The 23,778-nt window shown below is 38.3% G+C and overlaps 1 protein-coding gene across 1 annotated transcript; it reads left to right on the top strand.

Annotated features, from left to right (window-relative positions):
* The first annotated feature begins 4,134 nt into the window (after positions 1-4,134).
* LOC115425005 (adhesion G protein-coupled receptor E1-like) lies at positions 4,135-22,196 on the top strand. Its single transcript, XM_030142432.1, has 25 exons — positions 4,135-4,155; positions 8,810-8,848; positions 9,885-10,025; positions 10,133-10,258; positions 10,395-10,760; positions 11,557-11,688; positions 13,337-13,486; positions 13,593-13,718; positions 13,822-13,965; positions 14,074-14,220; positions 15,059-15,205; positions 15,676-15,713; positions 15,865-15,945; positions 16,042-16,071; positions 16,169-16,331; positions 16,417-16,527; positions 16,606-16,781; positions 16,890-17,093; positions 17,207-17,410; positions 17,496-17,737; positions 17,829-17,895; positions 17,983-18,074; positions 18,202-18,361; positions 21,007-21,072; positions 21,180-22,196. Exons 3-25 carry the CDS (start codon positions 9,965-9,967, stop codon positions 21,255-21,257), a joined length of 3,111 nt encoding a protein of 1,036 aa, XP_029998292.1. The 5' UTR covers positions 4,135-4,155; positions 8,810-8,848; positions 9,885-9,964; the 3' UTR covers positions 21,258-22,196.
* The last annotated feature ends 1,582 nt before the right edge of the window (positions 22,197-23,778 follow it).

The following is a 23,778-nucleotide window of genomic DNA, read 5'->3' as shown; positions in this document are numbered from 1 at the left end:
CAACAAACACACACACAGACAAACACGCACACAAACACACAAAGCAAAGTGATCACAATGCTTCCTGGCGGAGGTAACCAGCCAACCAGCGGCAAACCAGATAGAAACATATATAAACCAGTTCAGCAGCAGAAAACCAGACACCTTAGCAGATATATCCTATTCATCTACAGTTCCATTATTAGCCAACTTTGCCTCATTTCAGTTCAGCTAGCTGTTGCTAGTAACATCAAAAGTTTTTTTTTTAATTATTAAAACTTACATACCTCTATAATTGGATTACTTTTCTGCCTCCTCTTTTTTCTGATTTGAAACTGTGCAGCTAAGGGCTTGGAAGGCCTTTTCATGGTGATCGATTCTGTAACCTTTACCTGGATGCTTAGTTCAATACTTGTGTGACTCTGTCATTCAGCTCCACTCTGTCTCTGTCACTCACACACACAGTGAGCACTGGGTCTGGGAGAGCTCACCTGAGAAATTACGGGGGGGGGGGGGGGGGGGGGGGTTGTTGTTTTGTTTTTTGTTTTTTCATTTCTTTACTTTTAAGACAGTTAATGAGAAATTATCACATTATCAGTACTAGTATTTCTTTATTTACTGTAATTACTATTACTAGCGGCATTGTACCCGTGGTGCCATTGTACAATCGCATAAGCAGAACTTGTCTGCTACCACTATCCATTTGTAAACTACTATTTAATCATGCATTGTGCAGGTAATAATTTGAGCCAATATGTGAGGTATGAAGGGAAGAGCATGTATTTGTTTGGCCTGTTAAGCATGATTAAATCCATACAGCAGTAGTGAACTGCAGCCTTCACATTGTAGCATCGTCTGCTAGCAGTAGAAATTTCATGAACAGCTGCATTACCACTTCTGAAAATGGAGTATGGTGGCAGGGATGAAGAATTCAAAGTAGAGAGAGGCTAAAATCGCCCAGCATACCTCACAACATTTGAATACGGACATAAAATTGTGCCTAGTAGATAGTCAGGTAATGTTTCTATTCATTTGGTGAGTTTGGCAGTGATTGGGCCTGTGAAGGCTGAGGAAAGTCCGTACAAATGCCCTCCTGTGCTGCAACATTGATCGGTCAGACACAGAACGTGCATTATATAGTAGCATTTATTCATTTATTTATTTTTCTATCAGTGGTGCCCCCTCCAGCGGTTGGCGCCCTAGGCAACCACCTAAGTGGCCTAAGGCAATAAAACTGTTCTGAAGCATACTGTATACAGTAGCTTGGTAATCAGAATGAGACTTGGTCCTGGCTGGGGATTTGTTCTTGAAACTGTTGTAATTATTTTTGTTACGCAGGAAAGACATGAGTGTTTGTTACATATACTGTATAGCCTGTAAATTAGAATAAGAGACTACTGATCCTGTTACTTAAAGCAAAGATATGATTGTTTCTGTACTTGCTTCTGTTTGTATCTGCCAGTACCTGTTTTTAGTAGACAGCAGATAGTCAGGTAATGTTTCTATTCATTTTGCGAGTTTGGCGGCGATCGGGCCTGTGAAGGCTGAGGAAAATCCGTACAAACGCCCTCCTGTGCTGCAACATCAATTGGTCAGACACAGAACGTGCATTATATAGTAGGATTTATTCATTCATTCATTTATTTATTTTCCTATCGGTGGCACCCCCTCCAGTGGTTAGCGCCCTAGGCAGTTACCTATGTGGCCTAAGCCACGAGCCAGCCCTGATGGACTGGGAAGAGGCCAAGGTCATCCTCTCAGAAAGCAATTAATACCACTGCTGGATTAGGGAGATCACTGAGATCAGAAAACGGACCCAGAGGACTGAACAGGGATGAGGGATCTTACACCTTATCCCACACTTGGGATGCTGTCCTCCGTAGGATGCCAGACTGCAGAGGGCATAGTCGTCCCCTGTTGTCTGACTTTTTTTTTCTGTTGTTTGACAATCCTAGATAAAACAGCTGACAAAACACATCACAGTAACATCGCGTGACCCTTCTGAGGAAGGCTATAGGTGTAGCCGAAACACGTATTTGGTCATAGATGGATATTTGGGTTTTTATGGGTTTATAGGTTATCTGCTCACCAAATTACTCCTAACTTGGTGTGAAATACACATCATTTACAAGATTATACATAAATATGAGAATGGAGAATAAATATAATAAATAAAATCAAAGTTGGAGTCATGGTATTGAGTGGGTTATATTTGGTAGGCCAGATTATTTGTACAGTAAAATTGAAAGGCATCCTTTACACTTCCTTGAGATGCTTGCTCTTAAATAAATCATAATCAAGCCTCCAAGAAACTGGAGTTGAAAATGGAACAGATTCTATATTTATACTGTTGTATTAATAGTAGTTTTGTCATGTCACTACCATTACAGAAAACTATGAACAGGGTTAAAATATCATGAGGCACATTTCAGGGTCTTAATGGCACCACTATGATGTCACAATTATAGAAACCATTACACAAAAAAACACAACATAACAAAGCATGGCAGAGAGAGAGAGAGAGAGAGAGAGAGAGAGAGAGAGAGAGAGACATTTCATGTACTGAGTGTGAATGCCATTATTACTAAAGCAAGAAGCCCAACTCTAGACAACTTCAAACCTCTACACTACAATTGCAGCTGTGCCATGTACATCATCTGGGACAGTTCAGAGTTAGTATTTATCTAATAATAACATAACAAAAACATACAAAATTGAAATAAAAACATCATAGTCTACTTTTGAGAGATGCTCATTATGTATATATAAAATCCAACCTCCTTTCTTTGTGCAGGAAAACTTCACTGACTCTTTCACATAGGTGATCTGTGTGTTTTAGTTCCATCAATAAGTCCTTTTTTATGTTCATGGAGGCCAAGGCTGAGAGTCTCCTCTGTCCAGTTGTACTTCTGACATAAGTTTCTATTCTCTTAAAGGCAGAGAATGTCCATTCGACTGGCTAGCTAGCGTCGGGGTGGCCAACCTCTCCTCACAATGTCCAGCTTTTCTAGAAAAGTCCACCTTGAAAATTGATTTTTAAGTATGTCTGAGACCAAATCATTTTCCTCTCCTCCGTCAGCCATTGTGGGCGTATAATGTTCAACCTTCAATCTCTGAATAGTTCAATTCAATTCAATTAAATGAGCTTTAGTGGCGTGAATCACAAAGAATATTGCCAAAGCTGTATCAAATAATAGTTTTGCTCTCACCATCCAATCAGAGGAAGGATAAATGCTGACGATATTAAGGGCCAGTTAGCCGGCCCTGTGAGGTGAAATTGAGATCTGACTAGTTAAAGAAACAGTCCCTATGGTACACAGTTTAAGTTCCATGGACCTTCACTACTCATGTTGAATGTCCAGGGCAGATTGGATTAACCCTGACAACACATAGAGACTGAAATCTGATTTCTGCAATGGGTTCTCTTTCAAGAGGTGCTTGTTGCCCTTGAAGGAAACTAAAAGGGGGTTTAATGGGCTGAAAGTGGACAGTAACACACTGTCTGTATCCTGTAGTTCAGTCAAGTACACAACAAAAAAATATTGTTACCTGTGATGTTTAGAGCAGGTCCATTGTCTGCTATATGTTTACTTGTCGAAGGGGAAGTGGATGTCTCACACTAAAAGCAACCTGACAACCTGGTGAGATTCGACAAATGCCGACTACTAACCAATCAGAAACCAGATAATGTGGGCGTGTCCCAGGGGCTTGTGGAAATAGTGAAGACTCTAAATACACTTGGACCAGGCCACATGTTGGCTGGCTGACTGAGTTTGTTTACACTCTCAATAGAAGTATTTGCATAGAACAGGAACATTTTGTCAGCATTTTTTAATAAATGCTGACATGACTACAAGGCACAAGATGATTTTCAAGATGAATAATTTTCATAAAGTAATTGTTTTATATTTAAGAGTTTATCTTCTGTCAGTAATTTGAAGAGACACCTTCCACTGCTGTAACAGAGCTACATGACTGAATGTCATCCTTCCTTCTACTTTCTGTTGTCTTTGCTATTCAAGAAGTTACAATAGAATTTGCATATGCACCAGACTGTTTAAACACACTTTTTGGGTGATGTGCAAATTTTAAGCTTGATCATTTGGATTTATTGGACTCTTCAGCTGTGATGTGTCAGTGTCAAAATGAAATTCTACATCTCAACACTTCTCCTGGGTGAGTGTATTCAAGTTTTAACTTTTTAACCAAGGGTAGTTTCTCAAATAGGAGTTCTTTATATATATATATATATATATATATATATATATATATATATATATATATATATATATATATATATATATATGTATATATGTGTGTGTGTGTGTCCAATTACATTTTAGTTTTGTGGTGGAATAAATTAACCAGTAACACTTTACAATATGGGTCCCTTAATTAAAGTTAGTGCATTATTAAGCCTTAATAAACTGTTAAATAATGTATTATCAATCATTATTATGTATTTCTTAGCACTAGGTAACATATTAGTTAATGTATTAATAAGCCGTTAATTATTGTGTACTACTCAAAGTTAGTTAATAAATTATTAAGCATTAATAAAAGTTGAATAATGTAATTAGTTATCATTATGTATGCACTACTCAGCCTTAATTAAGGCATTGCTTATGTATTAGTGAGCCATTAATAATGTCTGTAGTAATCATTACATCCACCAAGGAACGGCAGAGGTTATGTTTTCATCGGTGTTTGTTTGTCTGTTAAGCAAGATAACTCAAAAAGTTACAGATGGATTTGGATGACATTTTCAGGAAATGTTGATACTGGTACAAGGAAGAAATGATTAAATTACACAGAACATGAACATTTTGCCAGCATTTTTTAATAAATGCTGACATGACTACAAGAAAAACTGCACAAGCTGGTGAATTTTCAAAAAAAAGAAGTAGTTTTATATTGAAGAGTTTATCTTCTGTCAATAATTTGAAGAGACACTGTCCACTGCTGTAACAGAGCTACATGACTGAATGGCATCCTTCCTTCTACAAAGAACAAATGATTAAATTTTGGTGGTAATCGGGGTGTGTGTGTGTGTGTGTGTGACAGATTTGTAATGTTTGTTTGTCTGTCAAGATAATTTAAAATGTTATGGAAGGATGTTGATGAAGTCTTCTGGAAATATTGATACTGGCACAAGGAACAAATTATAAAGTTTTGGGGGTTAATGGGGGGCGGGGGGCTGATCTGCCTTGGCGTAGGTCTGCAGCCTCTGACTGCTTTTCTAGTTTACTAATGGGGTTGAGAAGGGCAACTGTCTGCTACTTTGTTCCCACTGCCATTGCCGGTACCAGATGCTGTTACTGGTACTGGTGCCATCGCCGTTGTCGTTACTGGTGCTGGGCTGGTTGGTCATGGGAGCACAGGGAGCTCGTGTTTGGGTGACAGGTCAGGTACAGGGAGACTGGGCTTGAGCTCGGGCTCTGAAGATCAGTGTTTAACATTAGTAACCTGACCTAACCCTTAATAAATGCATGCCTCATAAGCATTACTTAACCATAGGTCACCATTAGTGAATGCTTTTTGGACCTTTGTTGTAAAGTTTCCATTAGGGATTTCATGAGAAATGATACTCAAAATACCCTTTGATACTACGATGAAAAAAAAACAAACATTGATACTCATTTTTTTATGAACCGATACCATCGATAGGCTACTACTCTTCTGGAATGGAATTGATGGGGGCAGTACGCTCTGGTAGTAGGCATGCAACAGGTACAGCAACTCATGAAAGAATGGACACAGCTGTAACTAATGCTCCACCTTGTTTAATGGACAAAAAAGGGGCCAAAAGTCATGTGTGGAAGTATTTCAGGTAGACGACCACAACGTGGTTATTGACACGCATAAGCCACTGTGTAAGCGCTGCCACCACGAAATTCAAACGGGGGGAGGGTACCACGAACCTAGCAAAGCACCTTGGAGACAGGCACCCAGATCTGTTTAATAGAATTCAAGGTGAGCTCTGTTATTCAGCATTAAACATCTGACATGCGATATCATCAGGGCTCCACATTGGCACTGGTCCGATGGCCCGACGCAGTTTTTACAGCCTGGCCCGTTCAGCCCACCACCAATATGAAATGCTGACAACAAGAAACTATACCAGTGGTCACTAACAGGCGGACCGTGGTCCGGGTGACCCGGACCTACAGCTGGTAGTGGAACGCTTCTATTTTAACCAGCGCAGCTTACAGTAGAGTATATGAGGAAACACACAGACCAATTGCATGTATGTAGAGCCATCCCATGTGATACCACTCAGCCAATCACGTCTGTGCATTCAAAGCAGTAAACTGTGACTGACAGTGCAGACAGATGAGAAAGTTTTGCCGTGTTTCCACTGCGTGGTACCGGCTCGACTCGACTCGGCTCGGCCTTTTTGCATTTCCATTACGAAAAAGGACCTGGAATCTGGTACCCGGTACTAGTTTTTTGGTATCACCTCTGACATGACGTGTAACACTGTAGACCACTGATTGGTCAGACAGTTGTCTCTGTGACCCACCATTTTAAAAATAACAGATGTGGAAGTGGACAGTAAATATAGCAGTACATTAATCCACACGATAACAGCCCAAAACTACACCATGGTCGGTCAAGGAGATTCAGTCTTTGGTGGCCGCCATAAAAATTCAGACGAGACAACACTCAACGAGCGAGTTTTCAGCAACTCTCTGAACAGATGACACGGAAATAACGCACCACATCGCTATGACGACCAGGTACTGTAAAGTCAGTACTATCCTGTAATGGAAACAGTCTCAAGGAATACCGAGTCGAATCGAGCTGGTTCCACGTAGTGGAAACGCAGCATTAGAGGCAAGAGCAATATTCATTTATATGCAAATACTTAAAGTATTTCTTGTTTAAGTTTATGGGTTCTTATGATTCTTTTTTTTTTCTTTTACCATGGTATCGACTTTGGCATTGAGAATCGCATACTTTTAGTGGTATCCGTTTCGATTTCTGAATTTTGGTATCGTGACATCCCTAGTATCCATAGGAAATGCATAACAGTGGTAAATAACCATTACTTAACCATTACTAGTTGAAATTTAGTTGAAACAATCACATATAAAGCATGTTACACATTTTATTTACACACATTTTATTACCACATTATAACAGATATTTACAGAACATCTCAACTTGCACCGAGGAAAATTTAGAGTAAACATGAACATCTGATCTCTAATTTAGTAAAGAACATAGCACAATAAAAATAACAATATGGTGAGAGTGCATGAAAATAGTGGCCTCTGTTTCCAGGCAGTGTACCCATCTGTCCAGATGAACTTCCTTGTTTTCTTTTTTTCTTCTGTGTGTGAACCCTGATCTTGTGAGGAGGCGAGATGTCAAGCTCCTACATTTTAACAGTGACTGAGCCATGAAGATGCAGGGTCAGTGCAAGAAGAAGTAAATTCCCAAGTAACATTTAGGCTGTGTTCATGATAACTCAGAACTCAGACTTCAGAGCTTCTTCTTGAAAAAGTGCATTGGAACCTCTGTTATATAAAGCTAATGCTGACAACAACACACCGACTGGCAGAATTAAGTAGTCAAAAGTAAGCTGAACAAGTGAGGAATAAGGTTTGTCCTTTTTCCTAAAGAAAGGGATTTCTCGGATTTATTTTGTTGTAGTGGTGGACACTGGAACTGAAGCTGGACTGGCAAAAAGAAAACTAAACGGTAGAGTGACAGAGCACCTGCCAAAACACCGGTAAACCTCTGCATTGAACCGATGGATAGAACTAAGGGAGTTAAAGGAATGAAAACAGAGCTGGAGTTGTCCCTCTTCCTTCCCCACAGGTCTAGAATGCTTGTTCTTTATACATATGCATTGGAACATTAGATTTGACTGTTGTGGCTGTTGGTAGCTCAGTCAAACACTTCGTAAACACTTGTGTGTTAGCCACAGGGCTAGCTCTGTGGCATCCGTAATCTGTTTGATTTGGAGCATTATTTCAGTCCAAACTAAGGGCTTTGGAAGGTGAGACTGAAATGGTTCTGTATGGAGTTGAATGTTCATGCCGGGGCCTGGATACTAAACTGTCCTTCAGGAACAAGACAATCCTAACAGTCGAATACTGTGAATGCAGAAGGCTGAAGCAGCTAGAGCTGAACTGCTGATGCAGAATGAGGAAGATGTTGAATGACTGAAGTCATTTATGGAAAAGACTGAATACTTTGTGGAAAAGCTAGTGCAAATATATATTATTGGGACATGTCTTAAACACCGGTCTGTGAGTAACACTCCGGAGCTCCAGAGGAAAAGAAACATAGAAGCAGGAGTCGGACTTTCAAAGTTAGGTTTCATTGTTCGTTTTCACGGCAGTTACTAAGCTACACTACAAATGGACTTTATAAAGTTTTCTTGTTGTCTCGTTTCAAATGTCACTTTGCTCCTGCAAGTTGCTGTCTTGAAAAAAGAAATGCAGTGTTGTAAAGAGGATCCATTCTTTATTAATTAACTTCAAAACAAATGCAGCCATGGCCAGAGTTATACCCTTACGACAGTAGGCGCTAGTGCTCATGGGAAGCATAGTTTTTGTTCCTTAAAAACACCACCGATTCTGGTCGAAGGTGTTGCTACATTCCACTTTAAATGAATTCTCTGTACAGGACCTTCAGTAATGCATTAACTAATGGTAATTAAGGGACTCTTATTGTAAAGTGTTACCAATTAACTTTTTTTCAAAAAACATTGAAATTGTTTTGCATTGAGTTTACTTGATTAGCAATGACTGAATTTGACATATAACATAAGTGATGTCAAACATGCTATTTTTCAACTCTCCCTTTTCTTTTTTAGGTTTACTGACAATCCCTGTAACTACAAAAGCATCTTCTGGTATGAATGGTGTTTTCTCAAGACAAAACAAGACCTTGTATCATTGTACACTACCAGTTACCACTTAGTCATTATTGCCATTGTCTGCCTTTCTACAGATGCTTGTGATACAAACACAATATTACACAGCTGTGGCACAATGTATATCCCCTAACAGTTACTATAACCTACTGCTCAATTGTTGCAATAATCTTTGTGTTCTATTTGATTTTAACATTGCCTTTATTAATAAGGTCATATAGTCATGTTGGAATCATGTAAAATATATCCAAGATAAGACCCATTTCCATTTTTTAGAGTAAGTAATTATACATGCCATTATCTCTTATTGCTTTGATTATCCTCCTGAGACACAATGATGCATTTTTGTCCTTTGTAGGGGACAAAAGTTTGACAATTTTACTTTAAAAGAAAATGTTGTCCATTACAAAGGACATTCCATTAAAAAATAAATAAAAAGAATGTTAAAAAATGTATCTGAAAAAACTGTTGCATCATGCAGTTTTCATTCAAGACAGTTGTTTAATGTAAAAAAAAGCCAAAACTTTGACTTTACTGGGTCTCAGGAGGTTAATATTATTTATATTTGAAACAAAAGAAAAAAATTTACTCATTATCATTTCACTCTAGAAGTGTGTGGTGTTGTATTTACCTGTAGAGACCTCGCCTTCTACACGTTTTCAATTTTTCTCTAGTTTTTATAAGTTTGTGATGTTTCCGAGTGTTTACTTTCAGGCAGCAAGTTTGTACACCAGTCAATCACTAATGCTGTGTGAGCAATAGAAAATAATCTCTGCTTCATCCTGCTTATCTCATTCAGTGCACTACTGTTAATTTGATGGTTTGGTCAAAGAGACAAAAATCTGGGCAAAGTGGACACACAGTACTCACAGCCTGTCTCTGGTCTAACACTGACATTTTGGTCGGACACAGCAGAGAAAAAAGCATGTGGTAGCAGAAAGTAGAAGTGGCCTAATGTTTGCTAGTTGTCTTTACTCAACTAAAATATATCTGTTTCATGTGTTGACCAACACAGATGAGTGTGCGAACAGTATTGAACTTTGTGGATCTTACTCTAATTGTGATAATACAACTGGATCACACATCTGTACCTGTATGAATGGATTCGCTGCAGAAAATTCAACTTTACCACCTTCAGGGACCAACCCATGCATAGGTACAATCTGAAAATGAGTTCCTCTGTGTTACAGTTATTGTTTGTTAACATTACACTAGCTATAAAACTAACATAATGTTGTACACCTTCACTCCTGCTCTCTGTAGATTATGATGAATGTCTTGACAATGTCTGTGGAGACAACGGCACCTGTACCAACAGTTTTGGAAGTTATGTTTGTAAATGTCATACAGGCTTTGAGCTCATTCCTGATGAAACTCCTGCTTGCGTAGGTCTGTATACAGCAACTAAAGAATGACTTAAAATCAAAACACACATGAATTTTTTTCAAGACAAAACAAGAACTTGTATTAATGTGCACAACCAATTATCACTTAGTCACTATTGCCATTTTCTGCCTTTCTACAGATGCCTGTGATGCATACACAAATATTACAGAACCATGGCGCAATGTAGGATTTACATCAACTTCCTTCCCTGGTTGGCCCAAAGGTGATGCATCGCTCTATAACAAGTTTTGGCGCTTCACGGGGATCGGAGGAGACAAAGTTTATCCAGAATGTTCGTCAAACAATCGTGGTGGCACACAGTATCCTCTTTATATTCCATTTGATGATCCAACACCTGAGTCTCCATCAGTAACAGGATATGCATTCATTAGATATTCTGGATGTAACGGTAGAAATGTACAAACGGAGGTGATTCTGTGTCCTGGTGGATTCTTCATCTATAAACCATTACGACAGCCATGGTCTAACATGGGATATATGATATGTAAGTACTGTGGTGATTTAATGTTTTACATTTCATTATCAACATGTAAAGTGTGGTGTAATGGAAGAGACTTGTTGAAGGTGTGCACAACAAAACTGCAGACATCTCTAATTTCACAGATTATATTATAGTAGCAGTAGTATTAGTATTATTAAATATGTACTGTCAAATGTTATAAGATATTGTCATTGACCTGATATAAAAACACAAATCTGAGGTTAAAAAACCCCCCATATACATAATAATCAGCACTACAAAATGGAAAGTAAGGCTGAAAATAAAATAATGAAAGAAGCTAGAACAAATCAAACATAAATACAAAATGAAATGAAAGAGGAAGAATTCATAAATAATTAATAACAGACTTAATCTGTCAAGATTTCAGTTCCCGTACATCACATGAGACCACTTCTGACATATTGTCCGTTGTTCCTGCTGTCCAGTAATGGATATGACATTGTTTTTGTAATTCATGTGTCTTGGTTTTCATTGGCACACCTGCAGTGATATTAAATGTTTTCACAGCCATGACACAAAAACCTCATTACCATGGCATAGGACTGAAAAGGTTGAAAGAGCTGACAAAATTAGATGTGCTATTTCTGTATTTACATGGCACAGGTGCTGTTGTACTTATGTTGTAAGTACATCCACAATAACCTTTACCCAAACAAAAAGAAAAATTGACATCACTCACTGTAAATATGGCATGGCAGTCAAAAAACATGAAAAAGAGTGATGCACAAATATGAATTCTCTTGTTGTATTCTCATTTTACTACATTGTCTCTCTTCAGATCATTCTAACTGTACAGCAGACTGCTGTGGACCACTTGCTGAGTGTAACCATATAGGAGCTTGCAAATGTATCAATGGATATGAACTCCCACCAGAACACCTCCCCACACCAGAATCATATGGCTGCAATGGTAAATGTTTATTTTTCTAGAAGTAAAGCAAGAATTATTATCATTGATTATATTCTGTGTAGAGTTTGCATGTTCTCTTTGAGTCTTGTGGCCTTCCTCTGGTGTCACCATCCACTAGTTTTGATCTTTATTTAGATTGAAATCAAGTATGACAAGTACTGCATAAGTAATTGACCTTTAGCTTAAAAATAAGTAAATAAATACATAAAAGTAACCTGACTGATTCTACTTTTCTGGAGAATTTTTTATCTTTGTCCAGTTTCCATTGAATCAATAACCTGCAGCTTAAGGCAAGGCAAATTTATTTCTATAGCACAATTCATACACAGGGCAATTCACAGTGCTTTACAAAAATGGAAAAGAGGCAAGTGGAAAACACACAATTATGACTAAAACATAATCAACTAGAAAAGCACTCGGAGAGCACAGACCTCCGCCAAGGCAGATCAGTGTGCCCCCCCCCCCCCCCCGATCACCACCAAAATGTAATCATTTCTTCCTTGTGCCAGTATCAACATTTCCTGAAACTTTCATCCAAATCTGTCCATAACTTTTTGAGTTATCTTGCACACGGACAGACAAACAAACCAACACCGGCAAAAACATAACCTCCTTGGCAGAGGTAATTAAAATAAACAAGGTAATTGCATCTTTTCAGAAGACACAGCTCTCCTTAAGGTTACCAATGATCTTTTGATGAATACTGACTGACTTGGGTATGTGATCAGTCCTTGTCCTGTTGGATCTGAATGTTGTTTTTGATAAACTTGACCATGGTATAGTAGCTGATAGACTGAGGTACTGGGTAGGCCTGTCATGGATGACATTGGGCTGGTTCACATATTATTTACAAAACAAAGTTTTGAGCGTCTGTCAAAAACTGTCTGTTGTCCTTAAGTATTAATATGTATGAGGTACCTCAAGGATTGATTGTGGGACCTATTTAGTTTTCCTTTTACATGTTCCCCCTGGGGGGAAGTAATATCAGCATGGTGTTTCTTTTAATTATGTTGATGACTCTCAGTTTTATCTCCCAGTGAAGCCCTCTGATCCTCTGAAGTCTCTGTTGTAAAGTTTGAGTGACATCAAAAGCCAGATGTGAAATGATTTTCTTCAGTTTCACTCAAACATGACATTAATTTTGATTATTTGACCTCAGTATATCCCTAAACAGTTACTGTAACCCACTCATTTGTTGCAATAATCTTTGTGTTCTGTTTGATTTTAACATTGCCTTCGTTAATAAGTTCATATAGTCATGTTGGAATCATTTAAAATATACCCAAGATAAGATCTATTTCTTTTTTTTATAGGCGCTAAAATAATTATACATGCCATTATCTCTTCTTGCTTTGATTATTATTATTTACAATTGAAACAAAAGAAAAAAAATCATCTCATTGTCATTTCACTCTGGAAGTGTGTGGTGTTGTATTTACCTGTAGAGACCTCGCCTTCTGCCTGTATTTTCTATTTTTCTCATGTTTTTATAAGTTCATGATGTTACTGAGTGTTTACTTTCAGGCAACAGGTTTGTACACCAGTCAAACACTAATGCTGTGTGAGCAAGAGAACAGTCAGTCTCTGCTTCATCCTGCTCATCTCATTTACTCAACTAAAATATTATGTTTGTTTCATGTGTGAACAGAAACAGATGAGTGTGAGAAGACTTCAGGTAAAATTTGTGGATCTAACTCTAATTGTAACAATACCATTGGATCATATTTCTGTACCTGTCTGAATGGATACATTGCAACAAATTCAACTTTACCACCTTCAGGGGCCAACCCATGCATAGGTACAATCTGAAAACGAGTTTCTGTGTGACATTTATTATTTGTTAACATTACAACAGCTATAAAAAATGGCATAATGTTACATACCTTCATTCCTGCTCTCTGTAGATATTGATGAATGCCTTGACAATATCTGTGGAGGTAATGGGACCTGCACCAACAATCCTGGAAGTTATGTGTGTGATTGTCATACAGGCTTTGTGCTCAGTCCTGGTCAAACTGCTCCTTGCGTAGGTCTGTGTACAGCAATTAAAGAATGATTTAAAGTGACAAAGAAAGGAAAATAGTGTTTTGTCTCAAGAAAGCATTGTCAATAACAGTAGCTGTTCATCTCCAGATTTCGATGAGTGTTTTAATTCCACCATCTGTGGTCCTGATTCAAATTGCACCAACACATTTGGAGCTCATACCTGTGCATGTGAGGTGGGTTACGCACCGACTGACCGAGCTCAAGACCCCACCGAGATCAACATCTGTATTGGTATTTATAGACATCACATTAGAAAAGATGAAGTGTTGAAATACCTCAGTCCAATTTGTCTTTGATAAACACAATATATTATGTATTTTATTTGCATTTTTTTCTCAGATATTGATGAGTGTGTTGAAGATGCTACCATCTGTGGACCTCTTTCTAACTGCTCAAATTCCATTGGGTCTTACATCTGCACGTGTTTCCCTGGTTATCGAGAGAAAAACCCAAAAAGGATTGCCAGCTTTGCTAACCCATGTACAGGTAACCTTAACAACTTACACATATGTGGATGGGAATCGATAAGAATTTAATGATTCCAATTCCATTATCGATTTTGCTTATCAATCCAATTCCCTATTGATTCTCACTGGGTGAAGGAATAAGAGACTACTAACGGGTGTGTTTGCATCAGCTGTCTTTTATATCTCCATCTCTGCACAGAAAATTAACATATAGAGTATGCACAAATAATAACAGCTGATGCTGGGCCCTGTTCGGGGGTTGGGAGGGTGGGGCACCGTACAGTGAAAGTGAAACGTAAGACGCTTTACTTATTCCTCTATATCTCCCGCTGTTGTGCACCTCATTTTCCTTTTCCCTACCTTCAGAAATTTTTAGTTGAGAGTGCAGGATGTTTTTTTGCCCCCCCCAAGAACCACATGACGTCCTGGTGTTCACTCTGCGTTGCTAAGTAGTGTATCAAATAAGTGACATTACTGCAAATTAATTGCATGCTGTGTGGACAAATGTTTTAGCATACTGGAGGGATTTCCCACTTTGAAGAAATGGAAGCTTTCAAAGTGTTACAAGTGGCCCTGGTGTCATCTTTTTGAGTGAAATATAGCCATACTTTGGAGCGTTTCTCACTTGACGCCATGTTGGTTACGGTCTGAACTAAAACATGCAGTGTGCGTGTGACAACATCACACATGTGCAACAAAGGCAGAGTCAATAAGCAGAATCATTAAGCAGGCAGGCAAACGATTCCAATGATTTGAGCAACAGGGAACCTGTTCTCAAAAGAACCGATTCTTGACTCCCAATCCCAGTGATCATATATTTGGCTGTTTGATCATTAACACTGCTTTTATCTCTACAGATATAGATGAGTGCAGTGAAACTCCAGGTATATGTGGTTTTCAAACTGTGTGCACTAATAGGCCAGGAACCTTTTATTGTTCTTGTCCGGATGGTTTTTATCCCTCAACTGGACTCCAGTGGATTGTAGGAGTCTCATTTTGTAAAGGTGAGCTGAGAATGTTTGTTTATTACTCAGTTTACAGTACAATCATAAAACCAGGGGTCTGTTCCAGGAAGAGGGTTTAGTGAAAAACAGGGAATATCATACATTCATACAAGTATTGGACTTTAGGAGTGGGGGCTAAAAGTGACTTTCCCATTGTCTTATTTTTTTTTATATGATTGTTTCCAAATATATCACCATCTTAAATGTTGGGATGTGTTCCGGTGATTAATATGAATGGAATTTTCTGCCATCAAATTCACATATTATACATGATATCAGTGACTAAGGGTTCAGGATGTTATGACCTTGTGTCTATTATTAAGGCTGTTTTTAGTGTAAACTCACCCCAGCACATTTTCACACTTCATCATTTCAGAGGTCAGGTGTTTTAAACCCGTTTTCTGGAACAGACTTCATGTGTGGTTAACTGTAAATGTTCATTTATAACTGTTTTAGTATTAACTCAACAGGTCTTCAAGATGTTCTGGATGAGATAACACCCACTGAGGTAAGAAAAAGACAAGAAACAACCGACAGAAAAGGATTTTCTGCAAGGGATTTTCTATTTCTTTCTAATTTTGTAATAGTACCAGTTTGGGTTTTATGTAAACTGCCAACAGTACTTAATTTTTTTTTTTTTTTATTTTATTTTCTTCCAGGGTCAGACAAAAGAGAGGGCCTTTCTTGACTACATGGACGATGACCTGAAAAACAATGAAGGAATGTTCATACCAGAAGCGGTCAGAAGAAATTTTAAATGTGAAGTTTCAATAATAAACCTTAACAATAAACAAAATTGTGTTTAATTTTTTCTTTTTTCTGTGCTTTCTCTACAGACTGTTGAAAACTGCTTTGCATCATCTATGGTACTTTTCTATAAACATCTGGTATCACTATAACAATCTTTCATTTGTGATTTAATCAGTCAGGTGACTTATTCACTGCACATATTTGTGTTTGTAGGAAGTGTCAGGTGTTGGTCCTCGTGCCAGGTCAATTAAGGTGAGTAGTGAAGGAGACGGGGACACTGGCAGTGCGATCCTGGGCATCTCAGACCGTTTAGTTTCTGCATTGGTGGAGTCAGGTCAGAACCAAACAACGAGGAACTTAAAGAGTTCAACAGTGGGTAAGAGATATTCATCTTACTTTACTGTGGACTGACTGTTCGTATACTGAGTGGATATTGAATCAAGCTGGTGTTGATGTGCTAGACTTAAGTCTAGAAACCTTTGGACCTGGAGGCAAAGCAAAGAGCTCTTCTCTCACAGCCAATGGAAACACCATGGAAATCAACATGGGAAGTTTGGTCGAAAAAAATAATGGTGAGAAGTTCAAAAGTTACCAAAGTTGTCAAAGGTTTGTTGTGTTATTAACTGTCAGTGTCATGTTGACATCTCCAGGTTCTGCAGCAGCTGCCTTTCTGACTCTTAATGGGATGGAGAGTCTTCTCAGTCATCAATACTTTAAAACAGAAAACAGGACAGAGATGTACTCTGATGTTATTACTGCAGTCCTCCCCTCAGTGAACAACACCAACCTCACAGAGCCTGTCAACTTCACCGTTCAACACAAGAAGGTGTCAATGAATCAAACAGTCATTTCAGCCATCCATCTACTTTATCAAGATGGATACATTCCATATGTCTTGTTCCCTTTTATTATATGTCATAATGTGTTTCCTTAGAAATTACCTGGAGATGGTATGGTGACATGTGTGTACTGGGAGGGCAAACCAGAGGAAGCACAAGGTGGTAAAAAAACAGGAGGAAAGACCAGTACCATGCGTTGGTCAGTGGATGGCTGCTGGGTTGCATACACTACTGATAACTACACAGTGTGCAGCTGCTCTCATCTCTCCACATTTGCCCTCATCATGCAGATCGGGGAGGTATTCCAGATTAGTGTGTATTCACACACTGCATTTATTTCAACAGGTTTCTGCAGCCAAAGTTGGGGTGATTTCTGTATACCTCTTATTTTAGTGTGTGTTTATCTCCTCAGCCTCCACCAGAAGATGATTTCTTAGAGTGGCTGAACCGAATGTGTGTGATTGTTGGACTCTTCTTCTTTGCTTTGGCCATTCTCACCTTCCTCCTGTGCAGCTGGAACCCCAAAATCAACAACACAGCCCGTCTTCACCTCTGCCTCAGCCTCTCATTATCACACCTACTGCTGCTGTGGAATGAAAAATATGCTGAACGAGAGGTACAGTGAGGTTTAGATGCAGATTTTCATCCTCAGAAGTACTCCTTGGCCCAATACGACATCTTTCATTCATTGGTCTTCACAGCTGGCCTGCACCGTCATGGCAGGGATTCTCCACTTCTTAGTTGTTGCAAGTTTCGTGTGGATGCAGCTGGAAGCAGTGCAGCTGTACCTGCTGGTCCGCAGACTCACTAAGGTGCAGGTGATCCAGAGAGATGGCCTCCCCAGGCCACTTCTGTATGTGATTGGCTACGGTGTTCCTTTTGTGATTGTAGGCGTCTCTGCATTGGTGTATTCTGATGGATATGGTGCCACTGAGGCAGGCGCGTGAGTAGCATGATCAGTGACATTAACTTACTCATGTCCTCATGAAGATTTATTTTTAATTATGGGTTTTATATGTTTTATTGAATTGCAGGTGCTGGTTGTCACAAAAACGTAACTTCAATTGGGCTTTAACTGGACCAGTAATTACTATCCTTGCAGTGAGTGTATTAGTGTACTTCTGTACCTATCTACAGACCTTCCAATGGTCACCTCCAAACTCAAACTGAATGTGTTTCTTCTTTCAGCTCAACTGCATGGTATTCTGTGCTACTTTATGGAGTCTGAGAACCACCTTGGCCAACATGAAGAGTGGTGTCTCTCAGTCCACAGATACAAGGTTTGATTTTGACTGATAACTGATGAGTTTTCTGTCACTAGAAATACCTGCACAGATTATTCATCGTTTTCCTCAATATTATCAAACAGTAATAATGAAAATAACATATTCTTGTCTGTGTTTTCAGGTTGATAGTGTTTAAGATCGTGGCCCAGTTTTTCATCCTGGGCTGTACCTGGATTCTTGGCCTGTACCAGACCAATGTTTTCTTCCAGGTTCTCTTCATAATTCTCAACTCACAACAGGGAACCTTCCTCTTCATCGTCCACTGTTTACTCAACAAAGAGGTAGATTCTCTACACCCTTTTAATTGGTTCCCCTTTTGAACCTCTCAGTATATTTTAAGCCAATGGCTACTGCCACAGTACTGTGACACGAAATATCAGTTTGTCTATTGCCATAGAGCAAATCAAACGTTAGCATTTGTACTAGAGCCAATCATGGAGGCTGTTACATGAACTCATTAACCTCTTGTTATTGTTATGTTTTTTTTTACTCATTAGCCTCTTGTTGCCACAGCACTGTGGTAATATATGGCGTATACTTCAGTGCATTTGTAGCACATTTGGTCCTAACTTTTAGGTTAAAGAGATACTCACATCACTCTAGGTCCAATAGGAGTTGCACCAGGAAGTGACTCAAAAAGGGGTGGGTGTAGGATTATGAACAGGTGACACTTTAATGTCAGCACACAACAAATAGTAAACAATTACAGCTTGGATTTACATTTAAGTACCAAAATAAGGCGCGATATGATAAAATGAAATAAGAGTCCATTGAAGTCAAGCTCTCCAACTCAAGGCTCTGGTGAGTTCAGTTACGAAAAGGGATTCCCAATGTGTGCGTGATCGTTCTGTGTTTATGTCCATTCAGTTATTCCATCCTCAATTTCTACTACCCAGGTAGGTGGGGAGTGTGTGTATCTTACCTGTCTTCAGAATAAGTGATTCAGATGATCTGAAGTCTTCATAGAAGGTTCTGCGGCTGGCCACATCACATCACACCACATCACACCACATCTCTAACTCTCTCTCTCTCTCAGAATCGCTGGGCTGGGCTCGCCATCTAAGTCATCTCTTTCTAGTCCTCTAACAGTTGATCAGGCTAACCAGGGGAACAAAAAAAAAACAACCTACACAGAAGGTGCAGAGTTGTGAGATTCTTCATCTGATTCTGTCTGTTTCTCATGAGATCTCAGTATTTTTCCTAGTTCTGTGCATGAAAAATATCACCAAGCATCAAGGAAATACATACACACATTAAAGTAAATTATAACAATTAGTTTTGACCATAAATGTAATCAATTATTCATGAATTACTACATACAATAGTACTGTTTGACAGACACACAGTTTATGCATAATTTTTAACCTCTATTTGACATATATCATCAATTTTAGCTATTTTAATCCACCTTTTTTTAATATTTAACTGTTTAACATCAAATAAAATAATTATTTTTTTTTGTTTATACACAATAGTGAAATTTTCTTAATTATAAATGAAATACCACACCTTAATGGCACTGTTACATATTGCAGTAGTTAATAACATAAAATTAGCCATTCAAATGGCATAAAAATAAATGAAATGCCTCTCAGTACAAAATATTTATGAAGTTCATTTTGGCTCAGCAATTAGCATGAGCTAAGTAGAACATACAATAAGCTATAAGCAACTTGCGCTAGCGATTAGCATATCACTATCATCAGCATACAAGCTAGTGATCTTTTTTTAAGCTTTAAATTACAAAATTAAGTGCACAAAAACCATGAAAAAACATTGGAAAACATCTTACGACATCTACTGAGCAAGGTAGACCAACTTATATCAAGTTAATAGCACAATAAACATTTTTTTCCTTCAGAGGAGCTAGCAAAAAGCCAGCTAACGATCTGCTAACTCACCAGAGGTTCAGCATGCATAAATTCTCACAAGGGGAGTTTATCCTCCTCGGCTCACAGCTTAGTGGGATGAAACCACGATACGTCTGTGGCTACCGGGGTCCTGACTGTGGATGTATTTCTCCACTTATCCACCTTGTGTCGGCTACAGTATGCTTGGTTTCGCAGCCGTCTCCTCGTGTCTGCAGCTTCCTGCCTCGTGTTTGACAGGAAGTGGCGTCACGCAGGTGCAGACTTCACGATATCTGAATTAGGCTCACGGGACACAAACGCTCATGGGGGAACACTGCCCCCTACAAGAGGTGCACTGAAGGTGTCTAAATGACATATACGTATAGGGTTAGTGACCTGATTTTTCATGTGGGTTACACATTCTTTTGTGCATTTTGCTACCACAGTACTGTGGCAACTGATGGAAGAAATGACAAATTAGTGATAGTATAAAGTATAGAATTGGAATTATTGTTGTAAATGCTCTATATGTTGTTGTTTTATGGTGTTCTTTGCTCTGTGCAGTCAGTGAGGCTGGAGGGGGTGTGCGGAGCTACATGTCAGATGCAGTAGTGTGCCCTGTTACTTTTCAGTTCTGTGTCAGTTCAGTGTATTGAGTACTGTGCTCCGAATTCTGCACTCTGAACATCGTCCAAGTGGCTGATTTATATCAGTGTCAGATTTACCTACTGGCACCCTTGGCGCCATGCCCCCCGCCCCCATTTGAAAATCTGCTGAAAAAAACAGTGATACTCTGGCAAGCGAACGCAAGTCATCTAAGTTTCAGTCCAAAGCATTACCTTCTGATCTAAAATTCCACTGACTTTTCCACTAACTATTTGCTATCTGGTTGCCTTAGTACTTTTCGGGATCTGACGTTTCGGGATGTGACAAGTTACTAGTCTACACATGATATAACAAGGGCACTGATTGGCTCTGTGGTAATAGACAAACCAATATTTTGTGCCACAGTACTGTGCCAATAGAAATTTAGATATTTTAAAGAAGTGCAATATCACATCTGTTTTACTGTGTAGGTGAGAGAGGAGTACATGAAATGGCTGGCATGTATTTGCAAGAGGAAAAGAGAAGAAAGATCTATGGTGAGCTTGTCCAAAAAGCGAAACTATGTCTGATTTTTTTTTCTGATATTGTATTAACTATGCAATTAATATGTACTTTAAGCACTTTTTCCAATGTATTCCAACAGAAGGATGTGCCATCAGTCTCAGAGGATTTGGACAAGACCGAGGAACGGACAGATGGTGGAAAAAACAAAGAAAGCTAATGGTGAAGGAAATAGTGTAAATATACATCAACTTTGAACCATGAGACATAGGTGGTGTTGTTGATTAGTGCTAATGAAATCATTATGTTTGCATTTCTGTCTGAGCATTTGGATTTACTTCACTTATTGTGTGATATTATATTCACTTGATGGTTTCAGAAAATACATAAAACTGTTTCTCTTTGTCTTTTTTCAAAGGTAACATATTAATTTTCAGTCCCAGAGGACTGAATGCTCATCAGCTACTAATAACACTGATCTGTATTCAAAATATGTCCTGATGGTATACTGATGGTATACTGTTAAAGCTGTGTATGACTTTTGTCACCAGTTTTTCATCAAATCTGTAAAACCCGAGTCATAGCCTAAGCATCACAAATCCATAAGTCTTTCCGTGATTACACACCTGAATTTCTTCCCTCACGGTGAACAATTTCGAAGTGTACCCCACCATAAACAATCCATTTTTTTACAGAGCCAGTAGGTCACTTGGGCATTTTGATGTACGTTGTGGGAAGCAGAACTCCACCCAGCTGCAGTAACAAGAGGTAATGAAGCTGTTTCCTTGTTTGTTGCTGCCAGTGTTGGGAATAATGGCATTAAAAATGTTATTGATTTCCAGTAACGGATAATCTAATTAATTACTATTTGAAACGTTACAATTTACCATTTACCATTACCTTTACCGACAGCGAAATGTGACGCAGTGTTATGCATTGATATCTAACAGCTGTTATCCGTCCTGGCTCACTCAGCCAAGGTACTAGAGACGTGACGTTCATGGACTGGAGTCTTTTGTATACATATTTGAATGTTTCTCAAAAAAGTAACCCAATAATTATTTTTCCCAGTAACTAATTACATTTATAAAGGAGTAATTAAATTACTACTTCAATTGCTTTTCTGGGAAAGTAACTAGTAACTTTAACTAATTATTTTTCATACTTTTTAAAAGTAATTTTCTGGGAAAGTAACTAGTAACTTTAACTAATTACTTTTTATACTTTTTGAAAGTAATTTGCCCAACACTGGTTGCTGCTGCGGCCATAATGCGACTTTATGGGAAGAGATTCAGGTGTGTAATCATGGAAAGACTTATGGATTTTTGGTATTTAGGCTATGACTCGGGTTTTACAGATCTGATGAAAAATTGGTGATGAAAGTCATATGCAGCTGTAAATATATATGCTCATATATCTATCCTCTCTGTCTATTTCTGTCTAATTCATTGGCGATCTTAAAAAAAAAAAAAAAGAATGTACCTGCGTGTCAGTTCAAAATGCTAGGAACAACATAAGTACTGCATCTGTAATTGAATGTAAAATATGACAAATACACATTTTCAGTCATTTGCCTGTTTGATCAACTTTGTCTATTTGTTGTTGTGGTTTATTAATTGTCTGCAATCTGCATATCATTGTTAATACTACTACTACTAAAATTAAGAATAAGAATAAGAATAGAGGCACCTTACAAAAACAATTACAGGAAAGAGTCAGAACAGAATTAGTAAAATACAACAACAACATACACATCACAACATCATATACTCATAAGAGAATGACAAATAAATCTGATTATTAAAATAAAAGGCCAGCCAGTTTTGAAACAAGTGTTGAAAACAGAAGAGAATTGATATCTGTTATCATGAAGGATTGTATACATTGTATTGATCGTATTGAAGGACTCTATACATCAGTTGTGAGACATCTGGTATAATACCACTACATTTGTAATAGTAGGTTTGTCATGTCAGTATCATTACAGAAAATAATGCATGAAAGATCAACTTTTGAAGTTACAAATATTCCATATGATTAGAAAGCAAAGCTAACAATTTGCCAAATGCAGCTGACATCACACAAATCTGAAACACCACCAGATTAAATATTTACAAGTATCATACCGTCCATACTCTGCTTCTCTAAATAGTAATACACATATTTATCCCAACATTAATAACTCGACGGAAGATATTTAGCAACAACAACAAAATATGGTGAGAAAACCTGTGAATACTCATATCAGTGGTCATTATTGTGGCACCATTGACATTATTGAAGCAAATTCAGTGTTTCTGTACAAACTGGGGAACTGATGGTACACTGCTCTTTTCTGAAACAACCAGACTTCCTTGTACAAAAAGAGATGGAGATGAATTAACAAGTCAGAAGAAGAAAAAAAAAAGTGGACATAAGGACATTACTGACTTCAGATTTATTTCAGACCGACTTATTTGTCAAAGTCGAAGTCGATTCAGCTACTTGTATGATGATGTCATCACACTGACAGCGGAGGAACAACACAGACACACAGCTGTTCAACAATGAGCAACTTGTATTAACATTCACTGGAACATTAACAACGTACAGTAAAGAGCAGAATAAAAAAACTGGAAAGACAAAAGCATCAACAGTCCTTCTCAGACATTTTAACCAAACAAAACATAGACTAGCACCTTGAATTTTCTTTTAAATTGAAGTGAAAAACATGAAGTGGGAAAAGGTAAAGACGGCAGCAG

Source organism: Sphaeramia orbicularis, chromosome 8, assembly GCF_902148855.1.
Source record: "Sphaeramia orbicularis chromosome 8, fSphaOr1.1, whole genome shotgun sequence".
Lineage (NCBI taxonomy): Eukaryota > Metazoa > Chordata > Actinopteri > Kurtiformes > Apogonidae > Sphaeramia > Sphaeramia orbicularis.
The sequence above is the reverse complement of the archived record's forward strand: the minus strand, read 5'-3'. Positions and strand labels throughout refer to the sequence as shown.

Coding starts and splice junctions, on each gene's coding strand:
- LOC115425005 (XM_030142432.1), top strand. CDS start 9,965: ATGAATGGATTCGCTGCAGAAAATTCAACTTTACCACCTTCAGGGACC. Junction 14,221..15,058: donor CTTTGCTAACCCATGTACAG/GTAACCTTAACA, acceptor TTATCTCTACAG/ATATAGATGAGTGCAGTGAA. Junction 16,528..16,605: donor TTTGGTCGAAAAAAATAATG/GTGAGAAGTTCA, acceptor TGACATCTCCAG/GTTCTGCAGCAGCTGCCTTT.